The sequence below is a fragment of the Pagrus pagrus genome, assembly GCF_965226575.1.
Source record: "Pagrus pagrus genome assembly, chromosome: 4".
Lineage (NCBI taxonomy): Eukaryota > Metazoa > Chordata > Actinopteri > Spariformes > Sparidae > Pagrus > Pagrus pagrus.
In genome coordinates this window covers 18266877-18290616 of record NC_140188.1, presented here as the reverse complement: position 1 = coordinate 18290616, position 23740 = coordinate 18266877, and the positions used below count along the sequence as shown (strand labels likewise).

General features: G+C 40.5%; 1 protein-coding gene across 6 annotated transcripts in view; it reads left to right on the top strand.

Annotated features, from left to right (window-relative positions):
* Positions 1–23740, top strand: part of fchsd2 (FCH and double SH3 domains 2) — a 73540-nt gene that overhangs the window by 25107 nt on the left and 24693 nt on the right. For 5 of the 6 annotated variants that reach the window (XM_084350553.1, XM_084350549.1, XM_084350551.1 and 2 more), the window contains exons 4-11: positions 9889–9968; positions 10434–10578; positions 10740–10873; positions 12979–13033; positions 13269–13397; positions 20147–20269; positions 21445–21540; positions 22641–22715. In XM_084350553.1, coding sequence (XP_084206679.1) covers positions 9889–9968; positions 10434–10578; positions 10740–10873; positions 12979–13033; positions 13269–13397; positions 20147–20269; positions 21445–21540; positions 22641–22715 — 837 coding nt within the window. The remainder of the gene's footprint in view (positions 1–9888; positions 9969–10433; positions 10579–10739; positions 10874–12978; positions 13034–13268; positions 13398–20146; positions 20270–21444; positions 21541–22640; positions 22716–23740) is intronic. The other variant, XM_084350554.1, reaches the window with a different exon arrangement.

Here is a 23740-nt window from a genome sequence, read left to right as displayed (position 1 = left end):
TTTTTATGTTCTGAATGGCCACATGTTATTTCATTAAATATATTTATGTTGTGTTACTTTACATGGTGGGATCCATTGATTTTAGTTGATTTTAGTATCAGATTAACTGACAATATGATAATAATCATTAGTTGCAGCCCTAATCATATGTTGTAATTATGAAAACCTTACAATACATGTTTATGTTATAGGTTGGTTGTTGATACTGAGATTTTGTAGGGAAGTACATCCTCTATGTATAGCCAACTTTGCTCAGGTGCTTGCAAAAATGCGACCATCTGATTTCTTTTTGACTCAATCTTCAGATGAATAGAAACTCACAGATGTGCTGCAGACCACATTTGGTTTCACTTCCTATATTCTTGTTAGGTTATTCACAGATGTTCCAGAGTTTCTTGCTCTTTTGGGTATTCTCCTTTCATCCTGTTTTCAGATTTTTACGAATCGCTGCATAGTAATCATGAATCATGTACATAAGAGACAACGTAGGCATTTAAATAAGCCCTGTATCCACTCAGCAATATTCCCGTAGTGTACTGCCCCTAGCAATTCTACCCAGCAAGCAGTCCTAAATTATGTGAGCAGACTTCTTTAACAGGCAGGATTTTAATCTCAGAACTCGCACTCCCAAACTAACAGAAGGTCTGTTCTCTCCAGTTTATACACACAAGCTGTCTTCCTTTTACTGAAGGCTGAAGGCCAGGTTGACCTCAGACACAGCTTAAGCTCAAAACACTGGAGTTCTCGTTCAAGGGGGATTATAATTGGTATTAACAGTAGTCGATTTTCTAACATTTTAGATACAAAACAATTTGCAAGAAAAAGGCACGTAAATTGATAATCAGAATTCCTGGATGCGTTTCATTTGGTCGCCATTACTTCCAGGAGAGAGTCAGAGAGTGAGGAAGGAAGTCGGAAAATGATACAAAGTGTAACGTGAATAAAACTTGAGAAGCTAATTTTCAGGTTCATAATTGTATTTTGGTTTACTACTAGAATAGGTTACATGCTTTGGTTCTCAAAAAAACACACCAGTTTTCTCATACTGTTCAGTGCTGCAGCACTGTATTCCCCCTCTGACTGAAACGCTCTGTTTTAGCTCCTGTCTCTTTAAGGCCCGCCACCCGAATATCTGGTCTCCACCCAGTGATTGGTCAGCTAACACATGCCTGACCCAGCACAGCTAACAACAACAGAGCAGTTGTGCTAAATCAATTCTTACGTGCCAAACTAGCCGCTAGGCATAAATTATGTTGTATGACATGGTCACTGAATTGAAGAGACTGCTAATGAGGCGTTTCAGGAGCAGTATTTTTTGTGGGAGATAGGAGCTTCTACATGTACAAGAACCTATATAACACACTGAAGGAAAAGAAGAAACTTCTCCTTTAAAACGTTGCCTCGTCCTTGAATATTTCTTTAGGTAGACACATTTTCATCAGCAGTGGTGGTTAACAATGAGGAAAACTCCCATGATCCCACACTACGTACATCTTTAGCTTTGATTAATAGACCCTTAGCGGCAGAAATTATATACTGCATGTTGAAGATAATGTTTGTTGAAAAATAGCTTTAACCCCTGGAAACAGAAGGTTATTGAGAGCAAAACTGCTGCAGCATCTAATATGTAGATCACCTTAAGTTATGATATTTTTAAACACACTGGGTAAGAGTGACTGCTTCCTTACCATGAAATTATTTTCAACCATTAGACAGACACTTTGGGTTAGAGTTAGGGCCGTGTCAGCATACCATGCTCTTACCAAGCAATAATTGAGCAGCATCTTAAGCAGGTCCTCCAACAATAATGTGAAAGATTCCTGTTGTGTTTTGATGCTGCTCAGCTTACGCTCCCGTTCACATAAACACACATCTATACAGACACCCCTGAGAAACGCTGTCAGCAGCAAAAATCCTTCTGCAGCTCAATGAAAAACATTGTATAGCATCACCCATGCAGCTCTAAACTACATATTATCATACAAATATTCCACTATATACAGCTGTCCGATAACCCCTGTTTTGTTGTCCTAAACGTGCATATAGACGTGAGATGAGAGAGTGAAGAGACAGGAGAGAATTGCTTGTTTGTCTTCATTTGCATGCAGTTTGAATGATTAAGTGAGAGTTTCCTGCGGTCAACCCCTCTGGTTTCAGACACTCATTATCTCCCCCTCTCCCTCACCGTGTCTCGCTCTCTCTCCATCTCTCACTATTCTCCCTCTCTGCACTGTCTTATTCACCTTAGAAATAGAGGTTGCCTAGCAACAACCCCCCCTGCTCAGTAGGACAATGGATTCCCTCCTAATTGTAGGTGTGTGCACGTATGTGTGTGTCTTCATGTGTAGGAATGTCTGAGGACAGGGGTTTCTTTTATAAATGCACGACGAATGGGAAATAGATTTTGTTTCAACATCAAATTCGTTCTTTACTCATATCACATTAGCATTTTATTATGACACGTATGCCCTTGATTCTTGTCTCTCTCTCCTATAGACAATCACTTAGCCGACCGCTGGTGCTTACTAAGGGAGTCTTCGCTCACTCATTGGCCCCTTCCTGGCAATACAGACAGAAATCCAGCCAATCACCTGAGAGACAGACAGAGGGAAAGTGAGAGGAAGGGGGTGAGACGGAGAAAGAAATAGACATGAGCGACATGATCGAGACAGAGCTAGAGAGAAAGAGCAGAGGGTGATGCATAGCGATAAAGAAAGTCAAGATGCTGTTGTTTAACCTTCGTCCTCTCACTTTGTCAGAGCAGACACCCCCTCTGTGAAGGACTCAGCCGCAATTACCAGCCGTCAATCAAAAGCTCCATGTTTTCTGTGTGTCTGTTAGCTTGCGAGCGTTAGCTATTTGTCCTGTATTCCCCTCCCACGATCAACATTACTGGAATAGTTTCAGGCTGGGGTCACACTTCACTGGACTGCCCAAAAAGGCCAGCCTGCTGTGGCTGTCACTGTGTGTCGGCGTCCTTCTGCGCTCCCGTGGTGCACTGTTCCCTGTAAATCAGCCTTAACATTATGGGTCTGCTTCATGGTCTGTGAGATCTCTAGATATATTGTGAATTCTGAGGTTGAGTTCATACATAACATCTGAAATAGTCCACCCACTGTCACCTCTGCTCTCCTCTCCTCTCCTCTCCTCTCCTCTCAAAATTTTCTTTTCATTGTCATTTAATCATATTTTCTCAATTAATTTATTAGTGTTTGGTCTATAACATGTCAGAAAATGGTAAAAAATGTTAATCAGTGTTTCTTGTTTTGTCCACAACCCAAAGATATTCAACTTACTGTGACACAGAACTAAAGAAACCAGAATGTAAAATGTTTTGTAATCACTCATACCGATTAATTGATTATCAAAATTGTTTCCTATTGATTTAATAATTGAAAACTAATTAACTAATTGTTGAACCTCTGCATCCATTATAGCCAACTTTTTACTGTAACTATGCCATGAATCTATTTCATGAGACTATGGTTGGTGGCATGTAGCAAGTTCCCCTAGAAGAAACTTTTGCACATTTTTAAGTAAAATGCATCAATCTGGTACACATTAAGAGCAAAATTAAGAGGCTATCACATAAATAAGAAATTGTAGATAATATCCAATGTAGAAAATAATAAAATATAACACTGAGCTTGACTGACTGGTGGTGAAAGATGTTTTGCTGGAGCAATGACGCAAAACATTCGGTCTTAAACGCTATTTTTGTAGACCATTGTGAATCTATAGTGGGGCAGATTAGACTTCAGCGGCCCGCTACAGTCTATGTAATTAATAGGAAATACTGTTATTATGTAGACCTAGATATGGTGCTGCCGCTGAGCCTTGCTTCCAGATTTGCCCAGTGGCCATTTGTGGTATTGCAATGAAAATTCACACGTGGACCGGAAAGCAATTTCACCATAGACCACCGTTATAAAAGAGACGTCCGTAAAACTCAAACTGCAAACAAGGTCAATCATGACTCTTTTTTATTATCAATGTTTGATCCATCCATCCATCAATTTTATATTTGTAAAACTTTGATCAAGCGTAGGAAAATGATTCAAAAATCTGTCCATGGGCCGAGCAGGAACTGAATATAGAATACAGAATATAAACACGGAAGCAACTTTTTATATAGGCACCATCTTTGCATCCTGTATGTATCTCTGTTATAAATCTATGAATTATGTATGTTTGTGATGTATCCAATATGGCACCAATATTTGATCTACATTGATTTTTTACCAGGTTAATAGAAGGGAAAGGATGTTTGAGAAAAGCATAGAGATCGTGATGATTTCTCCTTTATCTCACTGTCCTCTTTCACACATTAACACACAAACCTGCATCACACACAATACCTTTTTACAACACGCCATTGCTGTCTATTGTGGTCTCCTTTTTTGTAAACAAAAGCATCGAAGTGCTGCATTCTCTCTAACCCAATCCGAACACAACAAACTGACACAGAGGCAGAGAGCTTCAGGGCAGAGGAGTGCAGACAGGAAGAGGAGTGAGGCAAAATCAAGTATATTGATTTAGGAGGAAGTTTAGAAAGTGAGGTGGTTGAAAAGGAAGACAGCAGATAGCGAGTGACTGAGCCAGAGACAGGAGAGAAAATAAATGCGTGGAAGAGTAAACAGACGGCCGAAGTATCAAGGTGACTGTCTGTGGAGTTATTGGCAGGGTGTGCAGCTGAGAGAACAGTGATGAATGAGCCGCAGAGGCATGAATGAATAATAAATTATGATTAAAATATGACTTGATACAGAACCTCTCAATTAAGTTTCCTCTAATGTAATCATCAGTTGCCGTTTTTTGGCTCAGCTAAGAGCTGCCTGGACAAATATTGGGTGTGGAAAATGAAACAGCAAGTCAACAGTAAACATGTCATCCTGCGAGAAAATACAGTCGCCTTTCTGGCCAATGAACAACAATTATGTCACCTTATTTTGACCTGTAATTGTAGTGTCTCCCATGGACCTGTATGTAATTTAGAAAATGTCAGAATGTAGTTGTGAAATGAACGCACAGAGACTGGTTTACCATGATGAAAATAATTACAGGCTGTTAGCTTAGTAACTGACAAGCTTAAAATACACAATATTCACCCTTCCTTCCTCTTTCTGATATTTTTTCTTGGTCTGTCAACCTCTCTCTCTCTCTCTGTCTCTGTCTCTCCCTCTCTCTCTCTCCCTCTCTCTCTCACATACACACACACACACACACACACACACACACACACACACACACACACTGGTCTCAGGATATCCTCCTGTCTGGGTACCCTGTTTGCCACCCGGACCACAAAAACAGGATGCATGTTTGTATGTGCGTGCGTCTCTTTCCCTGCATGAGTGTGTCTTAAAAGGAGTAGTTCCACCTTAACCCAGACCACACAGGAAGGGCAGAGGGGTTTCCATAGCAACATGCTGTTCAGGTGGCTGTCAGGTGATGACAGCATAGAAAGGAGGATGGAGGGATGATGAGATGTCCTATAAAAAGACGGGATCTGGGGAGAGAGTGAGAGAAAGATGGAGAGGAATGAGGCATGCGGGGATGGAAGAAGAAGCAGTCAGAGAGGAGAAGAGGGAAAATGAACGAGCATCAGAAATCCTCCTGAGTCTGCCAACAGCACCTCGGTGAAGCTGTCACAAATCAGTCACTCCGTGTGCATCTCACCATTCAGTGATTGCCAAGTTTAGCTGTCGTTGCTCTTGCTCAGATGACAGGGGCGTCACCATGGACTCATCTAAAGAGGCTTTCAAAAAGCTTTGGAGCCAGTAAATGGAAGTTGTTGGATGGGGTCACTATAAAGCAATGTTGAGACAGCACCATCCCACTGCTTTATGTTTTGTGAAGATAATACCATGTATAAATAAAGGAGAGATCTGCGTTTTTTAAGTCTGCAGTATTCAATACGTACATTGGAAAGCTCTGACTGCAGTTATGGGGTGCTGCACTTGATCCTCCTGTCCATACTGGCTGTGAAGCGATCTCTTCCTTAGACTATTCCAATGTAAGAGCCCTTGATCCGAGCAATTTAAACAGAACATAACTTTTTTTGATATGCGCAAAGTCGTTCCGCCTATTGTGAAGCGAAGAAAAAGAAGAATTAGGTCTTTTGCTTTACTGAGAAAATTCAGTTCAATCATTCATTCATTCATTCGCTGTGCCTGTTAATACCGTTTTTAAGATGGACCCACACCTTTACAGCTCATCAAAAATGGCAAACATGGATTCTGGCTTCATTCATCGTTCGTTTGTTTTCGAGCCTTTCAACCATTGAGGTGATCAACAATCCTTTAATCTTTGAAGATCTCCAACAAAAATTCTGTATCTCCTGGAAACAACGTCACCGAATGTTGAACATGCAAAGGAAGGATATTTTTATTCCATTATTAGGCACCAATATTTTTCTATGGAACGGATTATCAAAGGTTTATGCCACCCCTCTCGATCTGATTGAAAATTCATTCAGATTGGGCTGGACTGGATCTGTCTCACCATCAGCCATTTTCATTCTGATTGGGCTGTGTAAAACATAAATAAGAGATTGCAATCATCTACAATCTGTGTTTACCGACATTGGTTTTACTAAGCCTTCTCAAGCCCATATAATAATATCCTTTGCACAATCATGTGTTTCACAAAGTAGTAAACCTTGACCCATTCTTGATTGTGAACAACTGAGCCTTTCGAGGATGCCCCTTTCATACCTAATCACGATGCCATCACCTGTCACTAATCAACCCGTTTACCTGTGGAATGCTCCAAACAGCTGTTTTTGGAGCATTCCTCCACTTTCCCAGGATTCGTTGCCCTTGTCCCAACTTGTTTGAAACCTGTTGCTTGCATCAAATTCAGAATAACTATGTATTTACTGAAATCACAGAAGTTGATGAGGTAGAACATAAATGTATTGTTTTATCAAAGAGGATTCACAGATTACCACATTCTGCTTTATTTATGTTGAGGGTTGTAATCATTTAGTTTATTTGCTTGTCGTAAAACTGGAAGGCTCATAAAAAGGGGGCCTTGATCGGTTGTTTTAAATTTAAGTTAATAACATACATTACAGACATTGGAGTTTTGTTTGCCTGTGAAGAATATGCTTCACCATGCACGAGTCAAATATCGATTTTTATATTTGAGAAAATGGAAGCATGTCTGTTCTGGATAAGTGACACGTGTCAAAATCTTACATTGCCCTTTAGCCAAATCAAGTTGATGTGTTCCACATTCTTCCTCTGTCCCCCATTTCCACAGTGTTTTGTTCGGAAAGAATCTTTTCCACTGTTTTGGCACATTGTTTTAAGACAGACAAGCAAACCTGTCCTTAAATGAATGTCAACTGTCAACTGGTTGAAATTATGTGCACATAGTGTCCAGCAGGGGACACTAACGAAGACAAATCACAGATGTCCAGCTGGTACACATTCAGGATATCTGACACATTTTGACTGTTGCAGGGTGCAGTGTAAGTCACTTGTTCAGCAGCAGCAGCAGCAGCAGCAGGTTTTATGCTTTTTTTTTTGCGCGATTTGAGTAATTATCAGACAGGAGAGTTAAACTGATGGCGAGCATCGTGGTGTGGAAGTCAAGCTGTCAAATCATTCTTCCTGTCAGCCTGCCAGCTCACAGTCAGTGGCTGTTTCAGCTGTCAATAACTGTCCTCACTTAACCCCCCCCAAACACACACACATAGATGTTACACACTCAAACAAATGATCCCTGTTTATACAGCAGGAAAGCAATTAAATCCCAGGCCCTTCTATTGCAATTTTAATGTTGTGTGTCCCTCCCGCCCTCCTTCACACACTCCCCCTCCTTTTCTAACAAGCACACTCACACAGCCTCACAGCCTTTCATCAAAACCGTCCACACCCACTCCACCCTTCCCTAGAGAGAGTACGAGAGAGAGGTTGACTATTCTTGAAGCAAACGTGTTTCCTCATGCATTGGACAGAGCAGTTTTTGTGCCCTAGGTACTCTTTGTGTGTGTCTGAATTTACTTCATCTGGTGTTTTTCTGGCACATCACACCGCTTGCTGTAGCTTACGTCAATGAGGCTGGCATTGGCTAACCATTTCCGGAAGTACACAGTTAGTTAGAAATAGGTTACTTCTTCTTCTGCATGTAAGCTACGTTCATCTTGAAGGCAGCTCTGACACAGTATGACCCTTACACTCAGTTTAATTGATGGCAAAATATTTACTTCACCATCGGCTGCCAGTTTACTCAAAGAGGAACACTGCTGAGGTAAAATGGGGAGTTGTTCTTAGATTATCAGATCTAACTCTTCTCGTCCCTTCCTCAGGAGGATTTAGCTGATGGATGCCAAGGGTCACTGGGCCACGGTCTCCCCCAGGACATGAACTTGAGTGTCAGCTAGAAGGACCTCAAATTTTTCAAGAGAGGGAACTGGTAGATGTTTTTTTTTTTGATGGCCTCAATGACCATCTGTGAAAGGTGAAAAGGGCTGGATGAGAGAGAGAGAACAAAGATATATTAGAGAGAAGTGGAGAAAGGATGGAGATATGTGGAAATTCAGTTAGGAGGATGAGGGGAGCGATAGCAGAACATTTGAGAATAGGCCTGTGAGACGTAACCAGAGAGTTAATGACTGGGGGACAAAGGAGGAGATTTGAAGATTTACAGGCAGGGTGATAAAACGGATAAAGGGAAGAATGTGCCTTGGAGGGCTGGAGTATCATTGTGTTCCTAAGCTGATTGGGTTGTTGTAGCTGTTGTTCTGGTTTGTTAACAACTGTTTTATTAATGAGGATTTACGCTCCTACCCAGCCCTACACACACACACACACACACACACACACACAAACACACACTCCTCCGCCCTCCACAGGCTCACGGGGGCAGAGTGTCTGCGAGTTGTTGCTACTGACACAGTGACCCAGTCCAGAGGATGTAGGTTACCCTTTCTCGCAGCCCTTGGGTTTCTGCTCGTACTCACAGGAGCTGACTGGCTGATTCACAGCTGCTGACACAGAGCTGATCCGTTTTATAGTGGAAACAGCTTAGATTTTGGCTGTGTAAAGAAATATAAATGACTGCTCAGAAGAAAATGGCACTCGGCAAGAATAAAGTCAAAAACAGCCACATCTGAGATGTTCACACTCAGCCGGGTACTTAGTAAAGGCTTGACCTGGCTACCTTCCCCTTACCATGCAGAGAAAAAAGGAAAATATGTCAAGAGGAACCTACAAAATGATTGTCAACGGTTAGTTTTTCATGCCTTTGAAAAGAGCTTCATATGTGCCAAAATAGGTTGTTATGTTATGAGAAACTTCTAGCAGTCCTGCCACAGTGTCTTAAAATCTCTCTTAAAAACTACGGCTGCAACTACCACATTTTTCATTGTCAACCTGTCGTTTGTTTTCCAGATTAATTGGTTAGTTGTGTGGTCTATAAATTGTCAGTAAATGAGGAGAAATGTCCATCAGTCTTTGCCAAAACCCAGGATGACGTCCTGAAATGTCTTGGTTTTTTTCATGAGTGAGTGTACTGTCATAGAGGAGTAAAGAAGCCAGAAAATATTCACATTTTAAGCTGGAATTAGAGAATTTGGGGTTTTTTTTTAAAGTCAAAATAAATGTGATCAAAATCGATTATCAAAATAGTTGCCAATTATTTGAATAGTTGACAACTGATTGATTTATCGATTGACTGTTGCAGCTTCAGAATAAAGTGCTGGTCAACAAAACATGTGCTTCTTTCTAACTTAACAGTTAATTCACTGGTGACAATGTCAAAAAATCTTGTCCCTTATTTGTGTCATTCACCTTAGTTACTGTAATTCTGAAACAGTACAAACTAGTCACAAAAAAGGAGATAATCAGTGCCTCATCATTGCACTTGTGCTTCTTTCAGGCTCTGCAGAAATTAGCAAGCTCGTACCTAAAGAGAGACTGGCCCGGAATCAACCCTGATGATCAGAGGACAGACTACAGGTAGGTAAATGTGTGTGAGTATAATACATATAGAGCATGCAGCCACATTTCCCATAAAACACAGGTAAAAACTAATGTTGCTCTTGTAGTTTGTAGCTCTGATGAAATTCAAATCTTGCTCTCTGCTGGATTGTTTCAAAAGTCTTAAAAAAATATAATATGGTCTAAGCACATGTATGAGTCAGTGTTTACCATAACAGAGGCACTGAAATATAAAACCTCAAGCTGGATCCATCCAACTTATTTTGAAAACCAGAAATGGAGACTCTACATTTACTAGCTCTACATTTCATGGTTTTACTGGTGTTGGTTTTGTGTTTGCTGGTTCTAGCAACTACTGCAACACTTGATACATAAATCTTTTCCTGTTCAAGGTGCAGGAGAATATTATGGTTTTCTAGCCAGTCGCTCATGTGGGTGCAAGTTACAGAACAGCAGCTTTTTTGTGCTTTTCTCTCCAACTAGGAATGTGTATGCAGTGTGGAGGTCCTACTTAGAAGGTACCGTGCAGGTGAGCCAGTCCAGGCTCAACGTGTGTGACAACTACAAAAGTCAAGTATCAGATCCCGCCAAGACTGTTCGACTCTACAAGGAACAGCAACTCAAAAAGGTGAGCGAGTGTGTGGACTGTGAGAGTTAGTCATAGTTTCCTTAAGCAGTATTTGTTCTCAATCCCTCTCTCCAACATGTATTCATGTGATCGCACTGAGTTAACGTGACTCATGTCAGTCTGCTCTTTCTCTGCCTTGTTTTCCCTTCTCCCGCTCACAGACCATAGATCAGTTGAGCGGCATTCAAGCAGAGCTGCAGGAGTCGGTGAAAGAGCTGGCCAAAGCCAAGAAAAAATACTACGACTGTGAGCAGGTTGCGCACGCTGTACGAGAGAAGGCTGACATAGAGGCCAAGTGAGTTCACCACTACAGCGTGCATGTGTGTGTGTGTGTAGAAATTAAAAATGCTGTGACTGAACAGATGGTCTCCATTGTCAGAAGGAATACTATCAAGAGTACAAAGTTGGTTAACCTCACAGAGAGAGAGAGAGAGAGAGAGAGAGAGAGAGTGTGTGTGTGTGTGTGTGTGTGTGTGTGTATGTGTGTGTGTGTGTGTGTGTGCGTGTGTGTGTGTGATAGAGAGAGAGAGGGAGAGAAACATCATCATTAAGGCTGAGCGAGGCAGTCATCTACATGCTGTATGTTTATGAGAGAGAGTCAGGCAAAGTAAATACAAATTTAAAATGGGAGAAAAACACCACAAGTGCATCAGTACAGAACACCTTGAATTGGAAATCTGATTGTAGATCTTTTTTTTAATAGATTTGGTACTTTCGATACCATCGAGTGCGAATATCGTGTTGTTTGATAGTTTTAAAAGTAATGATGCTTTTGACAACTTCAGACAGTAGACATTTAAAATTTTAAAATGGTCATTTCTTCCTTTGAAGGATTTTACTATAATGAAGCCTTGCAGTCCCATAAGTACTACCAAAGTTCGATCCAATAGTGTTGAGAGTTGCTTCCCTCCCAGCCCTAGGTAGCAGCAGCTATGGTGGCATTTTCACTTCATTGAATTCTCAGCTCCGGTTAGCTCCCACATCGATTGGCCAGTCAACTCTTTTCTGTTCTCTATCACTCAGTAGAAAGACACAGCCACAGAAATTACTGCATTGCCGCTGTGCCATTATGTGAGTGTGTGTGTGTGTCTCAGTCGAGCAAAATGCAGAGACATTACTCATTGTAGGGTGCAAGGGACACACAAGAAGAAAATTGGCATTGATGCAGAGACACAGACACAGACTTTATACTTTAACACTACTTGGCGCATAAAGCAGAGCAACATTGGTAGAAACACACCACACATAATCGCACGTACAGACAAGCGACAGACGTTAACACGCCGTAATGCGCTTTGCATGCATGTGTGAGAGTTAAGGGAATGCTCACAAAGGCAGTTTTCATTGCACAAAAAAGCAGACCACACACAAACGCACACGCATGCATGGACACAGGCTCACTGCATCATTTTCTCGGGCAGGTCTTTCTGATATCACCATCTATATAAATCACAGTGGCTGGATCAGGCGGAGATTTATTGCTGTCACGCTCCAGCCTTTTCAGGGTCAATATATGATGCCTGCTTTGAAGCAGAGGTTAGACATGAGAGTTACGATGTCGAAAGCTCTGAGTATTTTTCTCCTTTCTACCATACCCTGTTGTTAATATTTGTTTATTAAATCTTTGTGAATGAATCAAGTGCCAACAGAGGTGTTAAAAGACAAAACAATGTGCGGGGTGTGAGTGTACAGGATGGTGGGTGGTGTTAGTGCATGTCTTTTGCATAAAAGGGACCCTCAGGAGTTTTTTTTTTGGAAACAAACAAACAAAATCGATGTTCAGTGTGCGTCATTTTGGTGTGTTCATTAAAATACAAGGCCAAACAAACATGTTTAAAAGGCTGATTTTTAATATATTTTATGAAGACGACATGACTGCAGTTTGCATTACACGTTAAACAATAGTTCTGAGAGGAGGGATGAGGGCAAATCTTATCAGAACTGATGAATAGTTAATCATCCTTCTTTGCCCTCAGGTGTGCATAAACTGCATGTTATGAGCTTCTTTATAAAATACAAAAATGGGAAATTATAAGTCATCTTATCGGTATTGGCCATCAGAAGCACGTTATTATCGGTTATCAATATATAAAAAATCTTTATTGTGCATCCCTTATTTTATATTCCACCAGTTTGTATTCATGTTTACTTAGGAGCAGCCTTCTTCTTCACTGCCTTTGTTGGCACGGTGCTGCGTTGCACACATTTACTGGCAACAACTTTTCACGAGCGGTAGTGTGTCCTTGTGTGCACTTGCGGTACAAAACAAAAATCATTAGTTGTCCTTAACTCCACAGGGTACCTTTAAGCGTGCAAGCATGGATAACTTCATATTAATTTGCCAAAGTTAAAATGAGAAATTGATTAACCTTCTTTACGTGCTCTTGTTTTGTTTTTCAGGTCTAAACTGGGTCTTTTTCAGTCAAGAATTAGTTTACAGAAAGCAAGTGTAAAGGTAAGAGGGCTCACTCGCAAAGACACAAAGACTATCCCTCCCTCTTAAGGCAAAACTTTCAAGCAGGCTCATTTAAGCCATGATACGAAAATAAAAAGTTGTTGTTTGTCTTTGCCTCTCTAATGAGCCCTAAAGCTGGAAAGAGATTCATGTTCTGAAACCACTTAAAGCTTAAAGCTCCAGTCTGTTGCTGTAGTGCAGTGTTGCAATATCGTCTGTCTCTCTTTCATTCCAGTTGAAAGCTAAGAGAAGTGACTGTAACTCCAAGGCGACACAGGCCAGGAATGATTACTTGCTAACGCTAGCTGCTGCCAATGCTCACCATGATCGGTACTACCATACAGATCTACTGCACTGCATACAGGTAAGTCAGGTTGCATAAAGATAAAGATGTGAGTGGTGTGAGAGAAAATTCTTGTCCTTTCTGATGAATGTGGACATTTTAGTAAAACTGCATTTGTATTACACTAATAATACCCAGAGGGATTTTCCAGGAACGGGGACACATTTTCTGATTCGAAAAATTCAAAGTGGGGGAGCTACTTTGAATTAAAGCTGGGATAAAATGTTTGCTTTATGAGTGCACACAGTCAGACTCCCTCTCAGCATCACTGAAGTAGCTGGAGAGGGGAAAAGCGTACATGAAAAAGTGATGATTTCACAGTTTTGAGTCTTCAAAGAAAGTCATAGAGTTCTCTGGATTTATTATTCCAAAGGGGCTTATGTGAAGAAAAAACCTGCAAAATGAGCCATCCTTACTAAATGATTTGTAGGCATGAAATTTGAATTTACACAATGTTGAATGAACTGTAGCAAGAGGAATTCTCTCAAAGCTTTGAGAGTTTCTCAATTTAAAAACTGTTTTGTACTGGCGAGACAGTATGAAAGGTCACCACAGGATGGATGCAAATAAGTTTGCTGTATCGTTTTCTGTGCCGCATCTGGCACCTTCATGTGGCATGCAACTGTGCATCACTGATGACTTGATTGCGAGTTTTGTTAATATGGGTGCGGGATGCAGGTTTCTTCATTTAAGTCATCCTAACCTCATCACTACAAGGTAATCATGTTAAAGTGTTATGACACAGAAGCCACTTGTCAACCCTCATTTTTCTTCCGTCAGTGTTAGCAAGCTGCTGTTTGTGTGCAGAAACACTGTGCTCTATCTGGTACTACATGACCTTTCTGGCACAATCACAGCATCAAAACACAGGAAGGAATCAGACTAAAATATCTGCATGCCATTGTGGTTACAAGACAAGAAATCCAGGTCTGTTCACTAATTTGGTACCTGACTTAATAATAAACTTTATTCATAGAGCACCTTTAAAAATAGAGTTTACAAAGTGCTTGGACAAACAAGCAAAAGCAGGAAACTTGGGAAGACAGTATTACAGAATAAACACTCAATAGTCAAGCCAAACACAAGGAAGTCAAGTCTAAGGTGAGTTAAAACAAGAAGACAGAACAGAAAATGTAAAACAAAAAGACACAATATGAGTCATGACCGGTAAAAGGACTAAAAGCCATAAGGGAAAAATCACAGAAAAAGAATGAGAGAGGAAAAGTAATGCAAAAATAGAGATAAATAAAAGAATAAAATCAATAAAGGATGAGAAGTAGACTAAAATTGAACACAAATAATAAATCCACCTAATCTGAAACTATGATACTTGTGGAGTAATGCCTTAAAGGCCCAATGTGTAGGATTTAGTGGCATCTACAGTAGCGGTGATGTTGCAGATTGCGACCAACTGAAAACCCTGCATCTCACCCTCCCCTATGGTGGCCGCCAAACTGGCGAAAGGTAGAGATGCACCATTCGTATTTCTGCCCGATATTGGGAAGTTTATGTTATCGGCTATTTATCGGTATCTGTGAAATGATCACTTTAGTGATAATTATAGACGTGATACGCTCCGGTGTGCATAAACTACAGGTTAGGAGATGCTTTCAAAAATACAAAAATGTGAACTTATCGGTTATCTTATCAGTATCAGCCATGAGAAGCAGGAAATTATTGGTATTGGTATGAAAATATCGGGCATCCCTAGTGAAAGGCCCTCTCTAGAGCCAGTGTTAGGTTTGTCCGTTCTGGGCCACTATAGAAACATGTCAGTGCAACATAGCTCTGCAGAAGAGGACCTGCTCTCTCTGTAGATATAAAATGCTCATTCAAAAGTAGTGAAAACACACTATTCTTAATTTCAGGTCATTATACCTAATGAAATCATAATTATGGATATTATTTTCCATTTCTGCCCCTTAATCCCTCTAAATCTTTCACACTGGACCTTTAATTTGGTAATAATCTAATAATGAGTGTGCACGACAGACAGACACATTCACACACAGAAAATGACAGTCCTTCCCAGACAGGCACACCTCAGCAACTTTGTGAACATAAGCAGCTGAGTGATGGTGATGTCATCCTTTTAAATACTGTGCAAACATGTCAGTCTGACACACACACACACACTCACAGAGACACACAGACATCACATGTGGGAGGTTTTATTTTGCCACAGTAATCAGTCTCAGACATGACTGATTTTGCAGCACACACACACAGGGAGACATGCACATTGGTTATGTGACTTGTTTTTCTTAAGGTGAAGCTCATTAATGTTCCTATCTGCCTGTCTTGCTGTCTTTCTTTTTCTTCGGCTTTCTGTGTCTTTCTTTGCTCTTTCAGCCTTGGATAATTTCTTCAGATTTTCTTCTCCCTCGCCCTCACATACTCTGCCCCTCAGGCATGTATGAGCATCTATAGTACGAGGCCATTCTGAATAATAGATCCTTAGCTCCTTGTGACAGAAGGACAGGACTGCGGGGAAATATGCACATACACAAATACATGTACGCAAACACACAAAGAAAATGAGGGACATTGCCAGAGGGAACCAATCTGCTCGTCCCCTCTCCCTCCACTGCAGTTTTATACAATATTTGTTTTGTTTACAGGTCTTCACCTGAAAGTCACTGATAACGCCAAAATCTGCATCACAATAAAAGTTATTTTCACAGACAGTTTGGCTCCACAGAGAAATGTTTAGAAACACAGCACAGAAAACGGCATCAGTGGCAAACATAAGAATAATAGCAGCCATAGAATATATGCATAACCAATACATCCCAGAAAACAGCAACCCAGTTTTTTGTGTGGCTTTTCCATTCATCATGTTTTTTTAGCACTGTCTCCATTTCAGACTATATTTATTTTCCTCCTATATAATCAACCGTACTCTTTGCATTGCTGTGAACACAAGTCATTGGATGTGGCCATGGGAGGACATCTTGTAATAGGGACATACATACCTCTAAATTACTTTTAATCAGATTAGTTACAAACAGTGGAGGAAGGAGTTTGTTTACTTAACTAAAAGTACTCATACCACACTGTAAAAACACTCCTTTATAAGTAAAAGTACTGCATTTAAAATCTTACATTAAGTGGCAATGACAAGTTTTCTGCTTCAATGAATCATTATGAAGTAAATGTTGATTGCACAATGTTATGGACATAGAATAAAGAAAGCATCTGTGTTTACATTGGTTCCCTCTAAACCTTGCTATCACTATACAGTTTTGTCTACCACCGGGCACACGTTCACCAGGGAAAAGGAAGGTTTATTTGCCATTTATTATAGACTAAATGATTGAATAAACTTGCGTTCTTTGTGTTGTTGTTATTTGCGACTCTGAGGAAAACGGAAACAATCTAGTTGTCTTTGTAACAGCAGCGCCAACAATAATACCACTTGAAAACACTGAGGAGGGGAAATACCATCAGGAAAATGTACTTAAAATATTAAGTTAAAGTATTCATTATGCTGAAAATTGGCCGCTCCGACTGATCATATGACATCATATTATTACTCATGCATTAATGTTTAAGCAGTAAGCATGTTATTGCTGTAGTTGGTTGAGGTAGGTCTAATTTTAATTTATTTAATTATTTTTTTTTAATTTTTAAATGATTAGAAATAAGTTAGAATAATTTAAATAATTAAAAGGAAAAGCAGCAAATCCTCACATTTAAGAAGCGTTTGTAAATGTTCACATGAAAAATGACTTGAGCAATGACAAAAATAGTTGCCTATTAATTTTCTGTCAATCTACTTACAGACTAATAGACCAAGTTATGTGGTTTAGTTATAACAAAACATTCAATTTAATTTATATTTCATATGCTTTGTATGCAAAAAATCAATTTGTAAAGTAACACACCCTGTAAAACAATTGCAGTGCGGTAAAAATGTACAACATTTGCCTCTGGATTGTGGTGGAGTATAAGTAGAAAGTAACAAGTTAAGTATAAGTACTTCAGTCAACAAGCTTGGTTACATTCCACCCCTGGATACACATAGTTGTGTGGCAGTGGAAGTTCATCAGCTCCCTTCAGCTCAATCAAGACCTTCTCTGCCTTTAATCTTAGACCATACAGAAGAAGATACTCAGCTGACTGTGAGAACATGTCTGCGAGATAAAAGAGTGGTTATTCTACTGAATGAGGGATGAGAACTTTTGTAATTGAAGGCCTTGTGTAGATCTGAACTTCACTTCATAAACACTAACTACGCTGACTGTGGATGCAGGAATAACATGTATCTTTCACTGAGAGCTACTGTCCTTGTCAATGCGACAGTTGTTGTGAAAGGGCAGTGGAGGAACAGCCTGCTCCACGTCTCCCTCTGCTGTTGGCAGCCGATGCTCTTTTCGCCGCCCGTCTGCCAGACACACACTCTCTTACACTTACACCTCTGCTGCCCTGTCTGCTCCACTGTGCTGCACTTATTGTTCAGACTGATGCAGTCATTCAACCCAAACACACACACACACACACACACACACTGACCAGTGATTATGGGGACGGGGCTTTTTCTGGAAGCTGACTCACTCCGTTTCAACACTACCGTAAATGGATGAAAGAAGGAGGGGAGGGAGGGAAGAAAGGGGGAGGAGGAAATGAGCAGAGTGATGAGGGAACATTTAGAGAGAAGTCAGCCAACAACACACCCTTAATGACATAATTTCCTTGTCAAATTCCCATTGTTTTAGTCTGTCCTGTGTGTGTGCAAATGTTACATTTGTGGGGGTTAAAAACATGTTTTCGTATGTGTTTACTCGCGTGTCTGTTTAAGAAAAGTGAGTGTGTTTGTTAGTGGGAGGTTGCAGACTTGGCCTAAAACATCCCCTGGCCAGCACAGAGGGAGTGCAGGTTTCTGAGAGTGTGAGCTTTTATAAGGTACTTTGGCTAGAGGAGAGTGTGAGCGTCTGAGTATTTGAGAGTTTGTGTGTGTGTGTGTGTGTGTGTGCGTGTGTGTGTGTGTGTGTGTGTGTGTGTGTGTGTGTGTGCGTGCGCGTGTGTGCACGTGTATGTGTGTGTCTGCGGTCTCTCTGTTTTGTTGAATTGGAATCTGAACCCCTTCACCTTCCCCTGCAGCTGTTGGAGCGCTATCCAAAGAACACTTCTCTCTCTCTCTCTCTCTCTCTCACACACTCATCTCCCCTACACTCATTTTCCTGTCTGTCTCTCTCTCTGGCTCTTTCATACCTTTTTCAAATGCTCACTCGTCCTCTCTTACCTCCTCTTCTCCTCCTCGTTATTAGCCTCTCTCTCATTCCTCTCTGTCTGATCTGTCTGTTTGGCAGCCTGGCTTCCAGCTTGGCAGCATTACCACAGCCTCCCCATAGAAAGGCTGTTCATTTGGATGGCATACTTCATTAAAATGTCTTTATATCGGTGCATCAGAACCTGTAACGATAAGAGCTGTCAAATGAAAACATCTGCTCGGTTTCTGTCCTTCCTTTGACTTTCTACCTCTCATTGTTTGTCTCTTTCTCTTCTCTATTTCCTTTCTCTCTTCCACAGTTCACTCCATTGAAACCTGTGTTCTGTTGTATAAGGCAACATATTATATACTCCATTGAGATTAGAAATTATTTTTAGAGTTGGCTGTGATGCCAGGCCAGTGGTGGCATGCATGCATGTGTGTGTAAGAAATCACTCAATCAAATTGATCAGTATTTTTGTTTTTCTTTATCCATCTTTAATTTAAACACCCACACAGGTGTTTTAAACTTGGAACAACTAAACTCATGCTAAAGTTGTCTCACTCTAACAAGTGCAACAAAACAAACAGGAGAGAGGGGAAGCTGTCAATCAATCACATTGTGTACACGCCCACACAGTCCTTAGATGAGCTCTAATCACACAACATGGGGGTTGTGTTTATATCATATTGTCACCTGAGGGCAGAAACAACATGTCTGACTTTTCTATTAATGTGACTCTGAAAGTTAAAGTGTTTTTTGAGAACTGAAACTGTGTAAAGAATGGGCAGTCTGCCCAATGATGCATGAATACTACAAAAGCTTCTGGTTTCAGTGGAAATTATATTAATGTGTTAGCAGGTTATATGTAAACTATAGCTGCAACGTTTAGTTGTATTAATCACCAGTTATTTTGATAATAAATTAATCAGTTTTAGAAAAAAAGTCACATTTCTCTGATTCCAGCTTCTTAAATGTGTCTTTACTCTATGACAGTAAACTGAATATCTTTGGGTTGTGGACAAAACAAGACATTTGAGAATGGTATTGTGGGCTTTTGGAAAACACTGACATTTTTCGCCATTATCTGACATTTTAAACACCACACAACTTATCAATAATTGGCAGAATAATCGACAATGAAAATAATCCCAAACTTTTTCTGCATATCCCTTTCTCGTGTTAACAAACTAGTGCAACTTTAACCAACACATGCCTTAATGAGAGTTGTTTCACCAGGCTTTGTTACAATCAAGCTCGCAGTTACAAATTGGCTGAGGTTAAATGATTACTGGAAGTTTGATGATGAGAAATAACACTATTTTACAAAGATGGTGTCGTGTGAATTTGCTCATTATGTCTGAATGAACAAAGTACTGTATGTTGCTAAAGCTTTTGTAGTAAATCGCCTGACTCTTTGACCCTCTGTCTGTCTCTTTCTTGACGTCTCCTCCTGATTCACTTGTGCTCTTGACATTATTAAGGATTATAAAATTATATTGAATTAATCCATTCTTCACTGTAAACCAGAGGCCCTTCTCTCTCTCTGTCCTCTAGGCCTTGGATGGCAGGATCTACGAGCATGTGAAAGACTACCTGGTGGCGCTGTCTCGTACCGAGCTAGAGGCCTCCCAGGCTTCCCACAACACCTTCCAGTTCCTGTTGGACAAATCCACCAGGGTGAGTCAGATGTGGTGAGAGACAGAGACCTTCTGTATTAATTTAAGTTTAAGTTAGTGCTTGTTGAAATGCAAAACAGACACCGACAACATCAATGTTCTTGACATCATGGCATGATCAAAGTGCTAATTTTGCCAAAACAATGTCTATTTCTTCAGTGAGGTGAATAGGACACCTTGACATTTTGAGTTCATTTGTTATTACTCAGCACTATTTTTCTTACGTTGCACGCTGGGGAAATTGTGCCTCGGATTAGAGTTTGGAAGAATTGTTCGCACACAGCATTTTAATAAAAACAACTTGAAAATGAGCAATGCAAGAATGCAAACAAGTCATCTCGAGGGAAGCCAAAAAATAAATGCTGAAACACAGTTAGTAAGAAATAAAGAAATGTTGTGTTTGTGTGTCAGTGTAAAACTTGCAGTCTGTTCTAAATGAAGCTGAAACCATTCTCAAAGGGAGAGGGATCGCTTTATAAGCAAAACACCGCACCATGATTGGATTTCGTTAATACAGCGTATGCAGGCTAGTCAGCAGAGTTCAACACCTCTCAATACACCATCACCTGCAGCAGCTCAGACAAGCACCCACTAACACCCAGTGACATCATTTAAATCATTTCCGCGTGAAATTACATAGTCACAGGTATTTATCAGCACCAGCTCTGATCAGCACCATCAGTGTCCACCCGAGTGGACATGCTAATTTTCACCACTTTTCTTGCATGATGCTGTGACATGCATTGAAGTTAAGCACCTAAATACTTTTCCATTCTTCTCTGTTGAACATTGTTCAGTCGGCATTGATTATGAAATAACCACAATATAATTGTTAGGTACAACAGTGCAAGATCAGCATTCAGAACAAGTGTTCTACTTCGTGTTTAGAGTCAAATTACTTTTTGTCGTTTTTGTCTGAAGTTACTTGACTTTACTATGCTCTCCTCACAACATGGATGCCATTAAAGTGACACTCTAAATATCAAACCCAGTGTATGTGTGAATACGAAGTACTCACCAACCGAAGGTGTGAAATGTGGCTGCAAAAATGTTTGTAGTTCAATTCGGCGAACAGAAGCCACATTCAGCGCCTGTTTCTCTGAGGTCACATCGGATTACAATATAAACTTTTCCGTGGCCCTGGATTAAAACGGTCTCCTTCTGTCTTCCTCTCAGATAATACAAGAATTCAACCAGCAGTTGTTCATGCAGGAGAACCCAGTGTTTCACAAAGCACACGACTTCCAGTTCCAGCCGAGCGAATGTGACACGGTGAGATGCACATAGCTGCACACACATCCACTGTATTCATATCCATACACATGCAGCTCTGGGCTGTTGGGCTGTTTGAGTACTATGTTGTTTAGCCTGTATTGTTTGTATATGAACCTGTTCACACAGCAGTACAGTCGCTCCATCTCTCCCTGCCTGCCTCTTTCAAACAGACACACATGTGGTCGTTTCCTTCCTCATTCTTCTTCGTCCCCTCAAATACTGTATTTTGGATATACTATGTGGCTAAAATCCTGAGCGCATCTCAAGCAGCTGAGTACCTTTCATTCCGATGATTTTAGAGAATCCCATGAATACATCTGGGGCTGAGAGGCTTGCCAAGCTGGAAATCAGAGAACCATAGCTCTGATCATTCTTATTCTCCAGAGAGATCTTTGGCTCTTTTGTTTCCAGCCTTTGGATATTTCTTTATGTTAGGATGTACTTGTCCACTTAACTAGTGTCTGGTGACAGCATGCCAGAAGCATGAATCTGCTCTGTGTTCTGATATTAATAATTTCGATGACAAGTGTTACGCGTCCACTGGGGACTTTTCTTTGTAGTCCGAACTTCTTTTCATCATTTACGTAAGCTAAACTTTTTCTGTCAAATCAAAATGGTTGCTGAATGTTGAAAATATTTCAAATTGTCGTGAATCGATCAGCACCCGTGTGATCATGTTGCAGCAGTAGAATCATGCTGTCTCACCCCTCATGGGGCCTTGTTAAGGATTGGCGGCTGAAAAAGAGACGTCTCCCAGTGGACCGTGGTCCTAATTCCTCTACAGCTATCCTTTTCTCTTGTGTCTGAGTCACTTTGTGCTCTCTTGTTTCTCAGCTTCTTTCACTCTCTCTGCCAAATGTTCTTTCCCTCTCTGATCTTTTCCTTTCTCCTATACACAAACTGGTGCTCTAACATTTCTCGAAACAATGTGCTATTCCTTCCCTGTGTCTTCCTAATCCTGTTGCTAACACTTTTCCCTGAACTTTCTTTCCATTAACCTCCCTCCTTGTATTTGTGTGTCTGTGTGCCTGCACTGCTGCTCTTGGGTACGTGGGTGCGCGGTTGCTCTGCTGTGCGTGTGTATGTGCGTGTGCCAGACTCTGAGCTCGGTGCAGCAGTTGGTGGACATTGAGCCGTCGCCCGTCAGTGCCATGAGAATGACCCTGGCACAGGTAGTCTTAACTGTTGTTAGCATTCCCATCCTCATTCCTGACACAAAACATGGATCATCTACTCCATTCATGTCTATTTATTTATATGTCTGTCTTGGTGACATTCACTTGATTATGTACATGTAACTAAGCATGGGAAATTATTTTAATAATGTTTAACACCTGGTACGATGATTGGCATGCCACTGAAAATATATGTGCCTTACATAAAATGACTGCTATTTATGTATAGACACATTGATTTGCATAGCACACTTCATCATCAGTCTGGTGTATGCTCAGAATCAAACCCACTGCAAAAGAAAATCTGATTTAGAAGAATAGATTTCATATTCTGTTGAAAAATGATGATAATTCCAAGGTTATGCATATTTCTCTAAGTCTTTAAACGCCTATCTGCCTCTCTCATAATGATGGTTTAGGAAGAGAGGTCAATTAAAGATAACAATAAAACACTGAGTCAGGTCACTGACCTAAAAAAAATAAATGTTAAAACATATTATACATGTCACTCTCTTCTTAATGAGACTGCTTAAATCTAAGGTTTTTGTTGGACAGCTGCTTTTATTCATGACTTAACCCTGCACTCCAGACAGTTAAAACCCATTAAAACAACAACACTAACCTTTACATCCAAATTACCTTTCTTGGCAAGCAGCGTGGACCCATCCCTCTTCCTAAACAGAATGTGAGGAGCCTTTACAACATGTCTAGCCAGCTTCAACACAAAGACTTTGTACACAGGGGATTATGAGCATGTGCATGAGAAACACTCTCAAAACTTTATTCATCTTCACAACTAGCAGTTGGATCCATATTCACACAAATGGTGTGTGTATATTTTCCTCTTTTATTTGATAACTGTAAAAGTTATTGCAAGGAACTTTAGTTATCAGAACCCCCATGTGTGTCTGTAACATACCCATGATGACTGTTGCATGCTGCAGCATCAACACACAGGCGTGGCTGTGATTACACCCATGTCATCATGACCACCACTGGTGTAAAAACTAAGAATAGTAATG